General features: G+C 37.0%; 1 protein-coding gene across 3 annotated transcripts; it reads right to left on the bottom strand.

Annotated features, from left to right (window-relative positions):
* Positions 1-1,110: 1,110 nt before the first annotated feature.
* Positions 1,111-7,421, bottom strand: LOC127115401 (uncharacterized). 3 transcript variants are annotated; one of them, XM_051046973.1, is made up of 15 exons: positions 6,993-7,421; positions 6,089-6,158; positions 4,270-4,554; positions 3,878-4,183; positions 3,670-3,786; positions 3,229-3,534; positions 2,878-3,135; positions 2,717-2,788; positions 2,389-2,636; positions 2,109-2,297; positions 1,908-2,018; positions 1,742-1,823; positions 1,558-1,653; positions 1,359-1,458; positions 1,111-1,265 (listed from the first exon to the last, which is right to left on the bottom strand). In XM_051046973.1, exons 3-14 carry the CDS (start codon positions 4,552-4,554, stop codon positions 1,360-1,362), a joined length of 2,169 nt encoding a protein of 722 aa, XP_050902930.1. In that variant the 5' UTR covers positions 6,089-6,158; positions 6,993-7,421; the 3' UTR covers positions 1,111-1,265; position 1,359. The 3 variants fall into 3 exon arrangements, with proteins under 3 accessions (XP_050902930.1, XP_050902925.1, XP_050902921.1); XM_051046968.1 differs by lacking the exon at positions 6,993-7,421 and having other exon boundaries at positions 6,089-6,395; XM_051046964.1 differs by lacking the exons at positions 6,089-6,158; positions 6,993-7,421 and adding an exon at positions 4,652-4,853.
* Between the last annotated feature and the right edge of the window lie 5,689 nt (positions 7,422-13,110).

Raw genomic sequence — 13,110 nt, 5'->3', positions numbered from 1 at the left:
TGTTGCCAACCCCGAGGATACCCAAGGTCAAGTTCTTGCTGAAACTCCTGACAATGAAAATGAGTACTAAGGCCCGCGCCTCCACTTCCAGATTCCTCCCTAGTCTGCTCAACCTGGGAATCTGAACAAATTTCAAGCTGCTCAGTTTACGTACACTGGGGAAACTTCTGTTCCAATATTGACATATGCACCTACCAACCCTGCACTCTAGTATGTGCAGGATGGGGCACCTCAGGCTCCTACTACTCAAATTGGAGGGCAGTTCCCTCACATGATGCATGCTGCTTCCTAAAGAGTGCCTCCCGGTTTCTCTTACCCGCCGCAGATGTCGTGTGCTCCTCAAAGTGAGCACACTATGCCAAACAAGGGATTAGACAGCGCTTTTTTTGACATTAGACAGCGCTTAAAAGCGCTGGCTATACTGGCGCTGGTATAGGTCTTAGACAGCGCTTAATTTACTAAAAAAGCGCTGGCATAGGGGGGGTTTAGACAGCGCTTTTTCAGTAAAAGCGTTGTCTAAAACCCCCCTATGCCAGCGCTTTTTTAGTTAATTTCATGTTGAAATTAACTAAAAAAGCGCTGGCATAGGGGGGGTTTAGACAGCGCTTTTACTGAAAAAGCGCTGTCTAAACCCCCCCTATGCCAGCGCTTTTATTAAAAAAGCGCTGGCATAGGTGGTTAATTCAACAAAATATAGTGTAAAAAAGCGCTGGCATAGGGTGGGCTATACCAGCGCTTTTTCTGTAAAAGCGCTGGTATAGCCCACCCTATGCCAGCGCTTTTTTACACTATATTTTGTTGAATTAACCACCTATGCCAGCGCTTTTTTGATAAAAGCGCTGTCTAAGGTCAAAATTAAAATGCCTTTACCAGCGCTTTTTGCCTAAAAGCGCTGTCTAAGACTCCAAATTTTGGAGGATCTTTTTATACGTTTTCACCACATTATTTAGCACCTGTAAATTGCAAATTTCAGCAGATTTTCATAAATTGGAGCTTGAATCCAATCTATATGCACCTTATAGTTCAACACATTGTAGTTCTATCTTCTGAATATGCACATATACTTGAAAATCTATATGCATTATAAACACATTATAGTTCAACACAATATACTTCTAATTTCAGCAGTTTTTTGAGTATTTATATATATACTTGAAAATGTTTGCCTTTACAAAAAATCTACACATTTCTAATAACCTCCAAAAATGCTAATCAAAATGTATTTCAACACATTCTAGTTCTATCTTCTAAATATGCTATATAACCTGAAACAACACCAAATAAAGATTGTAGTAAGCAAATGGAATTCACTCAAAGTTATTCAGATCACATTCAAAATTAAAGTAAGAGTTCAATACCTCACAAAACCTGTAGCTCGATAATGAATTGACACAATTCCTCTTTAATTTCATCCAACTGATCTTTTGAGTAATAAGCACATCTATATTCATCAAAGTACTACATAATAATATAACATAGTATGATTTAGTTAAATCTATTTAATTATGAGAAATATGTGTTAAATATGAAAATAACTCATAAGTTAGAAATCCATACATCAGATGGAATATCTGTTCGATCCATAAGAAGAGTTTCTTTCATAAACCTCAACGTGTAATATCCACAATCTATATTATTACGCTGTCGAGGACACTACACATGGAAAAACAATATGGATAAATATCCTAAGTTTTATCATAGGTCATCACTAATATAATCAAAATTGTGATAATTAATATACCTCCACTCTATTCCATGTAATGTTATTGGCTTTTCTCTTTGGTACTTGAATTTTTCTTTGTGCTCGAACAGTTTGTATAATGCTATAATGAAATATAAACGAATATTTAGAACAATTCACATAAATAAATAAGTATACACACGAATATTGGGTTATTTGCACTTACGTGTCAACTATCGTCTTCATAGCAGGGTATGTTGTCCAATCATTGTGTAAAGAATCCAAATAATACACAATTTCTTTAAAAGGATTTATCGCGACCAACAACCAATGTCCACTGTAATAAAACAAATGTTAGATGGAAACTTTCTACACGACGTCAAAATATGAAAAATTATAACAGATGAATTTAGATTGAAGAACTAACCCGTCGCCGGTATTAAACGGTAAAAAGAACAACTTTTCTCTATCTGTGTCGGCCATAAAGCGCTCGACTACATACGTCCTGACTTCATCTGGTTTTCTTATCATTTCGGTTAAGTTCGTTTTCATGGGATTTAAGAATGAGAATCTTTGCTCCAACCCACGCGGACCCATCAATTTGTCATATAAATACCTTATATAAAAACATCATTAACATTTAGACTATTCATATGAAACGAGTAAATAACTTGTTCAAGAATTTAAACAAAGTAGATCGGATATACCTCATGTATGTGTTGATAACACCAACGCTTAATTGCGTATGATACAAAATTTGATCAAAATCCTCTTTACCCAATGGCTCGGCATACTCAAAACCAAAAATAGCTCCATCCATAGGTATTAAACGAACACATCCATCCGAAATATCTGTCGTTTCTAAATATGTATGGAGGCACGCTCTATACTTGGAAGGATTTTTCTTTTTAGCCCCGGTCCTCTTGGAAATTTCAGTCTTCTTAGCAACAGGAATCTAAATATCATATAATTAGTAAGGTGAAGTGTAAGATGACGAATTAACAGGAATCTAAATAGCATATAATTGTGATGTACCTCTTTTTGCGATGCAACTGACTCGATTTCCCGCGCAATCCCCTTATCTTTTGCTTTGGATTTTGTGGGAGTCTAATTAACATTAACATGTAAAAAATGTGTACGTAAAATGCGCGTAAAAAATTTGAATACCTAAAGGTTCATAATGGTTTTAAGCATACCTCATATCCTACGATAATGAGGTCTGTCGGCCATGCAACAAATGAACCTATGGCATCTCCCAATAAAGTTGCATCCGAAACATCGTCAGGATGTGGTAATAACGCATCCTTCTCCAAAGCAATATCAACCGAGACTTTCAAAGATCCAGTAGGGAGCGGTTTAGTGTGAAGTAATTCACCCAAATTGTTATGAACTTTCCCCTTGCCAACCATCCGATAAGTCGGTCTCGCTAAGTAGAGGTGACAAGGTGAAATGCCCTAAAACCAATAATAAATATGACATTTTTATGTGTATATATGACAATTAAATAAATTAAGCTAATTTAATTTCATAATAAGATATATAATTACCTCTGGAATAGTCGGTTGAAAATTACAATTGATACTATCTTTGTCACTAGTATCTTTAAAACCCGCTGCTCGATCTCTTTCTCTTTCCTTTCTTAATTCAAGAACTTCAGCTTTTAATGCTTCCAAAGTTTGCTGCAGTTCTTTATTGCTAGGAGTCTTTTGTTTTTTAATATTCAAGGATTTTTGAGTGATCCCAAATCCCTTGCCCCTCACCCGACCAGAATACTCGGGAACATCTAATGCTCGACTCAGTATGCTCCTGCAATCAGTGTCTTCATATGGAACTATAGATTGAGATAGAGTCTCCTGAAAATCATATGAACATACACACAATAGTAATGTTATTGTCTTAAGTAAGTGTCAAAGTCAAAGTGTTCGAAATTGGACGATTCAAAAGTGTCAAAGTCAAAGTGTTATTGTCTTAAATAATGCTATACTTACACATTTCTCAAATATTTGTTGAACGTCTTCTTTAATCTTTCCATCCTTACCGACACGGGCTTCCTTCCACAAAACATGTGCCGGAAGAGATGTTTCAGAACTATTCTCCTTTGTTAACTACACATTAAGCATAATATGATCAAATATAACTCATGACAAAATATGATCAAATATAACAAGTATATCAATGCAATTTATAGATACTTACTATAGACTGCTCTAAGCGTCCATATCCAACACGCCCTTTTCTATAGGGATACGCCGGACTTGATGCTCTTTGCCGGTTTGTTTCACTTACACTCTTAAATTCTTGGGTTTTTCGTTTGGATTTAAACGTTTCCCATTCTTTAGGTGAAATCAAACTTGCATATTTAGATGGAAGCTCTGCATCAACAAAAGTACCTTCCGTATCCCTAAGAAAGGTGGTTGATAAAAAGGTTCTAAACCCTCTTAGTAACTTTCCGGCCAATTTGAGACAATGATCTCTTCTGTTTTCTTCGATGTCGAAACACCTCTACGAAAAACATACACACATTGCGTTAGTACAATTAATTTAAAGACATAATCGTCATTAAAAACAAATAACATCACATATGGTACCTTTATCTCACTCCATATTTTGTCTTTAGCTTCGTTCAATTGTTTATTTCTCCAATTATCACAAGTAATTGGAACTTCATTCCTTACCAATGCACCAATAAAACTTGTCAATGTTGAACCGTTAGGCTCAATTAGTTGTCCACCTTCGTTCCAATGCACTTTTATTAAAACGCCTCGATCTCTATCTCGAATAACTTTCTTCATAACCGTTATTCCACGTTTAATTTCCCTTTCCGCACCACCAACGGTCTCATCACCATGTGGGTGATCCTCGTTACTAGCCATCTGTAATAAAGAAAAACATAAACACAATATTAAGCAAATATGAATACAAATCAAGTAAGTGTCAAAGTCAAAGTGTATTGAATTGGACGAAAATTACATGGTAGCCTACAAACGGGCCAAAGGACTCAAAAATGAACTCGATTCGTCCAAATTCCGAGTGGAAGCATGTTTTTTGTAACAGTACAGCAACAGTAAAATCAGGGAAAAAGTTGTCCGAATCGAAAAACAAAGTATACCATTGGCTCCGGAATCGTGGAGAAAGTCTATTTTCATTAATCACATGCATTAAAACTCATCACGATTCAAAAATATAAAGAAATCATGCATTATCAGATATAACTTATAATCAAAGCAATTGAAAACAAAAATATAATGAAATCATGCATTATCAGATATAACTTATAATCAAAGCAATTGAAAACAAAAGAATAAAGAAACCATGCCAATAGAGCACAACATTTTTTTTGCCTCATAGGTTCGATTAGGAAGAACATTATCATCCGGTAGCATTTCTCTCATAAGGGCCAACAACTCTGTGAAACTTTTATCCGACCATCCATTGCCCGCCTTTAAGTTATACAACTTTAATACCGCAGAAAGTCTTGAGAATTTAGTGCAACCTTTGTACAACGGTTTCTCTGCATCGCTTACCATCCTCTCAAACATTTCAGGACAATCATGAAGATCTTCATCCAGTGCTTCTACAATCTCTTCAACTCGATCACAATCGTATGTTTCCGTGTCTTTGTCGTATGAAGCATAGGTCGTATTACTTTTCTCCCTCTGTTCAACATTCTCGTTAATTTTCTCACCATGAAATATCCAACACGTATAACTTCGATCAATTCCACGCATCAGTAAATGCGATTTCAATCCATCTGCGTCAACCCGACCCATATAACAACAACCCAAGCAAGGACATTTCATTCGACTGGGGTCTTTGACATGTTCAACAGCAAACTTAACGAATTCCAATACCCCATTCTCGTACTCTTTCGACAATCGATCGGCAGACATCCATTTTTTATCCATGGTTTTCCTAAATTATTCACGCAACTATTTCAAAACAACATAAAAGAAGAATTTCCTAAGATAAACACTTTCGCGTCACAAAAAGAAGATTATTACAAACTAATAAATTATATATATATATATATATATATATATATATATATATATATATATATATATATATATATATATATATATATATATATATATATATATATATATATATATATATATATATATATATATTATATATATATATATATATATATATATATATATATATATATATATATATCTATTCTTCTACTAACTATGAAGTGAAGTAACTATAACTATGTTGTAGTTATGCTATTAAAATCATGACAATTTGGATATTTATTATGATTGAATGTCAAATGATTGGAAATAATTTAGAGGACTAACACCCTATATGAATAAACAACTTATTTCCGCGTTTATCATATAATTGCTTATATTATAAGTCATTTCTATGAAAAAAAAAGAAGAGGCAATAAGTTACTACCTTTTAATTGTGGATGTCAACAAAGCTTGTTAGCAATAGTCCTCAATTGAGTCCTAAGGAAATGAACACCCTATAAAATAAACAACAGCTTATTAGACATTAAACAGATCAAGCAATGTATCAATCAGTCAGTAAAGTAATCAACTAAAGTACAAGCAATTCAAGTAGGGTAATATGTCAATCCAAAACTAGTTCAGCATTGTCAAAAACCAATTTAATACCAATCCAACTTAGCAAAATATTTTCCAAACCAGTCCAACACATTCAAGCAAATAACAAGTGTAGTTCAAATGTGCAATATAGTTCAGCAGTCCAACATAATTCAAGTTTAATCAGTTCAGTTTCATGGCATCAGAAAAAAAAACAATTCAACAAGGTAAAATCACAAGCCAAGTCAATGCAGTTCCATTCAATTAACTTTGACTCACATCATTCCCATTCTAACAAGCTAGCCTTTCTTTAACTGTCTAACAGCTGACCTGCATTTTCTAAACTTGCATTTCAGTTTTTCATTCTAACACTAACCACACTAATTAACTATTTCATTAACACTAACACCATCTCCCTTTAACAGTTCTATCTAATCCTATCCAACTTACACGCCAATGCTAACAATCACATTTAACACTTGCTACAATTCATCATCAGTATAATAGAAACCTAATGGAAGCAAACACAAACCATCTCCCTTTGACATGGTGATTAATATCAAAAATATATACATTTGTTAACATACCACAAAAGAATCAACTGCCCTAACACACAAAAGAATCAACTGCCCTAACACAAGAGAATCAACTGCCCTAACACATGAACCACAAAAGAATCAACCCAGAAGCAAACCTTTATCACTAATAAACTGCCCTAAATAAAGAAAGATGAAACGAACAGAAAATGCACTTACAAAAATGTAAACGGTGATGAACGAAGTGAGTGATGAACGCAGGAATCAAGAATGGAGGTTTTGGGAGAAGCAGTGATGATGAACGCAACGAGTATGAACGCAGTGAGAAGAAGGTTGTGGGAGCGAGGGAAACAAAATGGGTCTTAACGTACTGAATGAATTCATATATTATAATTTACTAAAAAAAAAATTTGGTAAATAAGGCCTTAGACAGCGCTTTTATGAAAAGCGCTGGCTAAGCTCACAAATTAAAATGGCCTTAGACAGCGCTTTGAAGGAAAGCGCTGGCACAGGAGGGGTCAATAGCAGCGCTTCTAAAAGCGCTGTATAAGGTAGGCCTTATACAGCGCTTTTTTTAAAAATTTAAAAGGCCTTAGACAGCGCTTTTGGGAGAAGCGCTGTATAAGGTGACCTTGTCAAAAGCGCTGTATAAGGTAGGCCTTATACAGCGCTTTTGTTGTGATTAATTTAAATAATTTTAAGGCCTTATACAGCGCTTCTCCCAAAAGCGCTGTCTAAGGTGACCTTCTAAAAAGCGCTGTATAAGGTAGGCCTTAGACAGCGCTTTTGTTGTGATTAATTTAAATAATTTTAAGGCCTTAGACAGCGCTTTTGGGAGAAGCGCTGTATAAGGTGGACCTTCTCAAAAGCGCTGTCTAAGGTAGGCCATTTAGCAGCGCTTTTAAAAAGCGCTGTCTAAGACCATCCATTTAGCAGCGCTTTAAGCCATCTACGTATTCAGTTTCCTTATTTTTATTTTTTTTTAACGTGTAGCAGCGCTTTTGGAGAAAAGCGCTGTCTAAGGGGCGCTGCCAAAAACCTGTTTTGGCGTAGTGGCATGTTCAAGTGATGGATCAAGAAACCTCTCGACCGGCCAATCAGGTCATCGTTCCCACTATTAGTCCGACCGGCGGATTACCAATTGTTGGACGATAGATAAGGGTTATCGAAGGTTTCTCTGTCTTTGGCATTGATGCACAAGATCTCTGTTTGGTTCTGAATGTGGTACTTCCTCAAAAGTTCAAGGTACTAGATTTATCGAAGTATAAGGGGCTAAAATGTCCTCGAAGACACATTACGATGTATTGCATGAAGATGTCATTGTATATTGACAATAATAATCTGCTAATCCACTGCTTCCAAGATAGTCTGTCAGGGGCTTCATTAGACTAGTATATGGGCTTGGAGCACACCAAGATTAGATCCTAGAGAGATTTATCTGAAGCGTTCCTAAAACAATACAAGTACAACCTCGATATGCAACCGACAAGATTGCAGCTACAGAATCAAGCAAAGAAATCTAGTGAGACTTTTAAAGAGTATGCTCAACATTGGCGTGAAATGGCTTTTAGGGTCAGACCGACTTTATCAGACAATGAATTCGTCAACATCTTCATGGGTATGCTTCAGGAGCTGTATTTTGAGAAAATGATCGACAGTTCTTCTACTAATTTTATAGATATGGTAACCATTGGTAAATTTGTCAAGAATAAGTTGAAATCAGGAAAGATCGTAGGTATCGTCGCTCCACAAACTACGAATAAGAAGCCGCATGAGGGCTTTCCAAAAAAGAGAGATGGGGAGACAGGTGTTGTAACGACAAGCGTCCACCCCCAATATCAATTTCCTATGGCTCTCATGCCATACTATATGTATCCTTATATAGTTGTTGCTCAGTATCAACAACCTTTGTGTCAGTATCAACCACAGAATCGCAATCAGCAACCAACAACGGCTCAAAACAATCAGAATCAATAGAACACTCGTGACAACAGGGGCTAAGGTCGAGGCCAGAATAAAGGGAATAACTTTGGCAAACATCCTCATCAGATATGGATACCATATGTTGAATTGGTGCCATACTCAATCCATGTATGGGCTATTATACCAAGGGAAATCCCACCAGCCTCTCCTCCCTATCATCCTAAGTACAATCCTAATGCCTTGTGGGTATTCCACGCCGGGTACATAGGACACTCTACGGAAGACTGTTGGACCCTCAAAAATAAAATACAATAGTTGATTGATAAGAAGGTTTTGTCTTTCTTAGAAGAAAATCCTAATGTGAAAACAAATGCTCTTCCTAATCATGGTGGCCCAGCAATCAGTGTTGTTAGTAGTGTTGAAGAAGATTGAATAGTTTGGGTTTCTAGTCGGTATCCACGAAGGTTACGTTGTGTGTGAGTCTGATCGAGATAGTTGTAATGACCTGAAGGGTTGTGTGCAAGAGCTGATGAATCAATGGTTGATACAGTTTTCCAGATTTAAGGCCGTTGAATAGATTGCAGTGGTCGAGCCCATAACTATTGTTTACAGGAAGAAGAAGGTTGAAGCTCCTCCCAAGAAGATTCAGTCGATCCATATCCGTTTTCCGAGTCCATTCCCGTATCAGAACACCAAGGTAGTTCCATGGAGGTATGAAACGAAGGCGTACGTGTGCGGAAAAGAGACTCACATCCCTGACACTGAAATTGTTAATATAATTGGAGCGGGAGGCATGACTCGCAGTGGCCATGTATTTGCTCCAAAATACACTCCTAGGTTGTCTCCATCACCCACAGTTATCCCGCCTAAGGAGAAGGTCCTTCCTAATCCTCCTATGCGGGCGGGGGCATCTGTACTTGCCACTCCGACCATGACAATTGTTCCAGTATAGACAAAGGTTATTGTCGATAAGACTGCAGAAACTGAAATTTCTAAGGGTAAATGGCCGATGATTGAAGACGAACATGTTAAAGATCACAAGAAAAGTATCACTTTTGAGGAAGGCCAAGAATTCCTCAGATTGATCAAGAAGAGTGATTCCAAGATCGTTGATCAATGAGGTCATACTCCTTCCAAAATCTCCATATTGTCTTTACTTCTGAGTTCTGAGGCTCACCGTAAAGCATTGTTGAAAGTCCTGAATGCTGCTCATGTGATGCAACATATCACGGTTGATCAGTTTGACGACGTGGTTGCGAATATCACCGCCAACACATACTTCGGATTTAATGAAGCAGAATTACCTCTTGAGGGAAATGCTCACAATAAAGCATTACATATTTCAGTCATGTGTATAAACTCCCTTCTATCTCGAGTCCTCGTCGATACTGGTTCTTCACTTAATATAATGCCAAAAGCTACATTAAGTTAATTATAGTTTAAGGGGCCTGAGATGGGGACTAGTGCACTGATTATTTGAGCTTTTGATGGCTCCCGAAGACAGGTCATTAGGGAAGTGGATATGCCTATTTGTGTTAGACAACACGAATTAAGTATCACCTTTCAAGTCATAGACATCAACTCGGCCAACAGTTGTTTGTTGGGTAGACCGTGGATTCATGTTGTTGGGGCAGTCACTTTTACACTGCACCAAAGGTTGAAATTCTTGATTGACGACAAATTGGTAATAGTATGTGTTGTACCCCAAAATTTTCCCTCCCCTTTTTCATCTTTCCATCCAACCACTTGACTTGGGGACCATTTTCATACATTTATAACTCATCCATATGTATCATTCATCAATTAGTGGTTCACTATAGATTCAAAGATATTAGCTTGTGAAGCTAGGGTTTGTGTGTGAATCAAATTTCAAAAGTATGGCTTAACTATTCATCAAAGTATTGGGGGGTGTGAAACCCGCCTGATTTTGGAGATGTGGATTTAACAAGGTTTCATCAAAGTTCTCCTCAGGGGTTTCAAACCCTAATTCTTGATGATATGGTGATGGGATCCTTTGGAGCTTCTCTAGGTCTTGTCTTGGATATCAAAAGCCTAATTAGAGATGTTCATTCATTAAAGAATTTGGTTGAAGGATATTCCCCATTGAAACCCTAATCAAGGGGGATTTGGTCCTAGGACTTGACTTCTCAGCTGGGTAGTCACCCAAACCCTAGTTCATCCATTGTTTCATCCTTGGCATGTTGAATTCCTTTGTTTGATCCTTGTCTCCCATAACCTTTTTCCATAGCTCCATGCTTATGGTCCTATAACTTATATTATCTCTCCATTAATGGAATTTCATATGGATCATCCTCATGCCTAATGCCTAGCCCTTGGTTTGATCATGTCTTGCTTGAGCCCACTTCATATGACCATCTCAAGTACATGATCCACTCTTGTCTTGTTTTCATTTGGCCATTAGTCTTAAATCCAATTCATCTTAGTCTCAAGGCCTTATTATTTTGTCCAAGGATTGTTGGTACATTCATAGCATTGTTTGTTCAAGTCATTAAAACCCATTACGTTCCAATTCAAGTGATGGTCAAGTCCATTGATTCATGATTAATGATTCATTAAAGCCTTAACCTTATTCATCAAGTCATAACCTTGTTCATAAACCATGTTAATATGACCATTCCATTTACATTCATTTCAATTCAAATTCAAGCATTTATATGTACCAAAACCAATTTGAAAACCATCTAACTTGCATTCAAATAACCATTTACAATCCATTGCATTGATCATTACATGGAAAATTATAATTTTTGTCAACTTTGACCAAATGTTGACATTGGTCAACAGTTGATTTTTCAGTCAACTTTGACCAAAGTCAACCCTAATCTCAAAATTAATCCCAATTCCTCCATGGGCGTTGGTTTATCATCCAACTTCATGTTTGCTTGATTCCACCTTGATTTCTTCAAATGCAAGCTTCCATTCATGTTCATGTGTGAGCCTGCAAAACCAACCAATTTCATAACCATACAAGCTCGTACATTAACTTGAATTTCAAGCAAAAGCAAGCCACATGAAACTTGTCACTACCCTATCATAAATGATCATCAACCATACCATTTACAAGCCAATGATGCATCACATAATATATTTCACCCTCCATCAAACCATGACCTATAAATGCTAAGAAACAATGCCAAAATGAAATATGGCAAAACACATGGCCATGTTGTTCAAGCCAAGGTCAGAATGAGCAAGGCCATCATAAAAGTCTTGCAATAACCAATCAAACACCTAATCATATCAGCACTAGTGCAGGAAGTCATAACAAAATTCCAACAGTCCAATGCAGTATTGCAATGCATTAGAAGCATAAGCATATGGCAGCATGTACTAACCTGCAGGGCATCACAAGTCAGCAGCAATATCCAACCATTAAGCTTCATTTTTCAAGACCAAAGGAGATGGCAAAGCAAACCTGTCTACAGGGTATAGTAGACCAAAGAAACGCAATCCTATGCATGAAGAATAACTAACATGAAGACCATCACTTCCCTACATCAATCAAGCAACATACATTCATGGCCAGAACAGGTGAAATAGAAGATGTCATTGGACACTTTAGCATACCAAGTCAAAGTCTTCAAGGCCACCAAAACCACACCCATGCATAGGCCAGAAGCAAATCAGGATTGTCAACATTTAGAAGCAGTGTAGAATCGAACCTATCCACAACAAAACTCAGTAACACAAAACCTACAATGTGTCATACCTGACATGAAGCAGCAGTCGAAGGCATGGCCCAGTTGAGATGCTACAAGCAGACCAAGCATACTTGCAGCCAAGCCTTGAACCAGTCCAAACCCACTAGCCTTCAACATGAAATATCAACAAGGTCAAAGCAAGTCAACAACAAGACATGAAGAACAATGCAATTCAACACATAAACTTTTCAACAATAACCTATTATGTTCTGCAAACCTGAACCTATAATAATACACATTGGCCTTGCCCTGCTGCAGCAAAACCCTGCATTAACCTACAAAATCTACAACAACTCCCCAAATAAGCTAACCGTAACAAGGTATATCACACATGAACAATGCAAACCATTATGCACACCACACAAACCTTGCATCTAGCTTGACATTTCCAGACATGAACATAAGGCTAATAAGCTGCAGTAAGGCATACATGAATCCTGCAGGAGCAAATCAATGACATAACATTCCAACTGACTGAATTTCTAATAGGCAATGACAATTTCAACTAATTCTCCTTTGGAATACTCTAACAATACAACCTTCATGACACTAACAGTTAATAGTCCGACAAAGAATTATCTCATTCACATAACTAGTCAGGATTTAGATAACTAACTAACTAATCCAGCCAACTAACTGGCCACTCAGTGAGTTAACAGATTGAACTCACTGAATTCATCACAACTAACTCC

The sequence above is a fragment of the Lathyrus oleraceus genome, chromosome 1 (assembly GCF_024323335.1).
Source record: "Lathyrus oleraceus cultivar Zhongwan6 chromosome 1, CAAS_Psat_ZW6_1.0, whole genome shotgun sequence".
In the NCBI taxonomy this organism is placed as follows: Eukaryota; Viridiplantae; Streptophyta; class Magnoliopsida; order Fabales; family Fabaceae; genus Lathyrus; species Lathyrus oleraceus.
The sequence above is the reverse complement of the archived record's forward strand: the minus strand, read 5'-3'. Positions and strand labels throughout refer to the sequence as shown.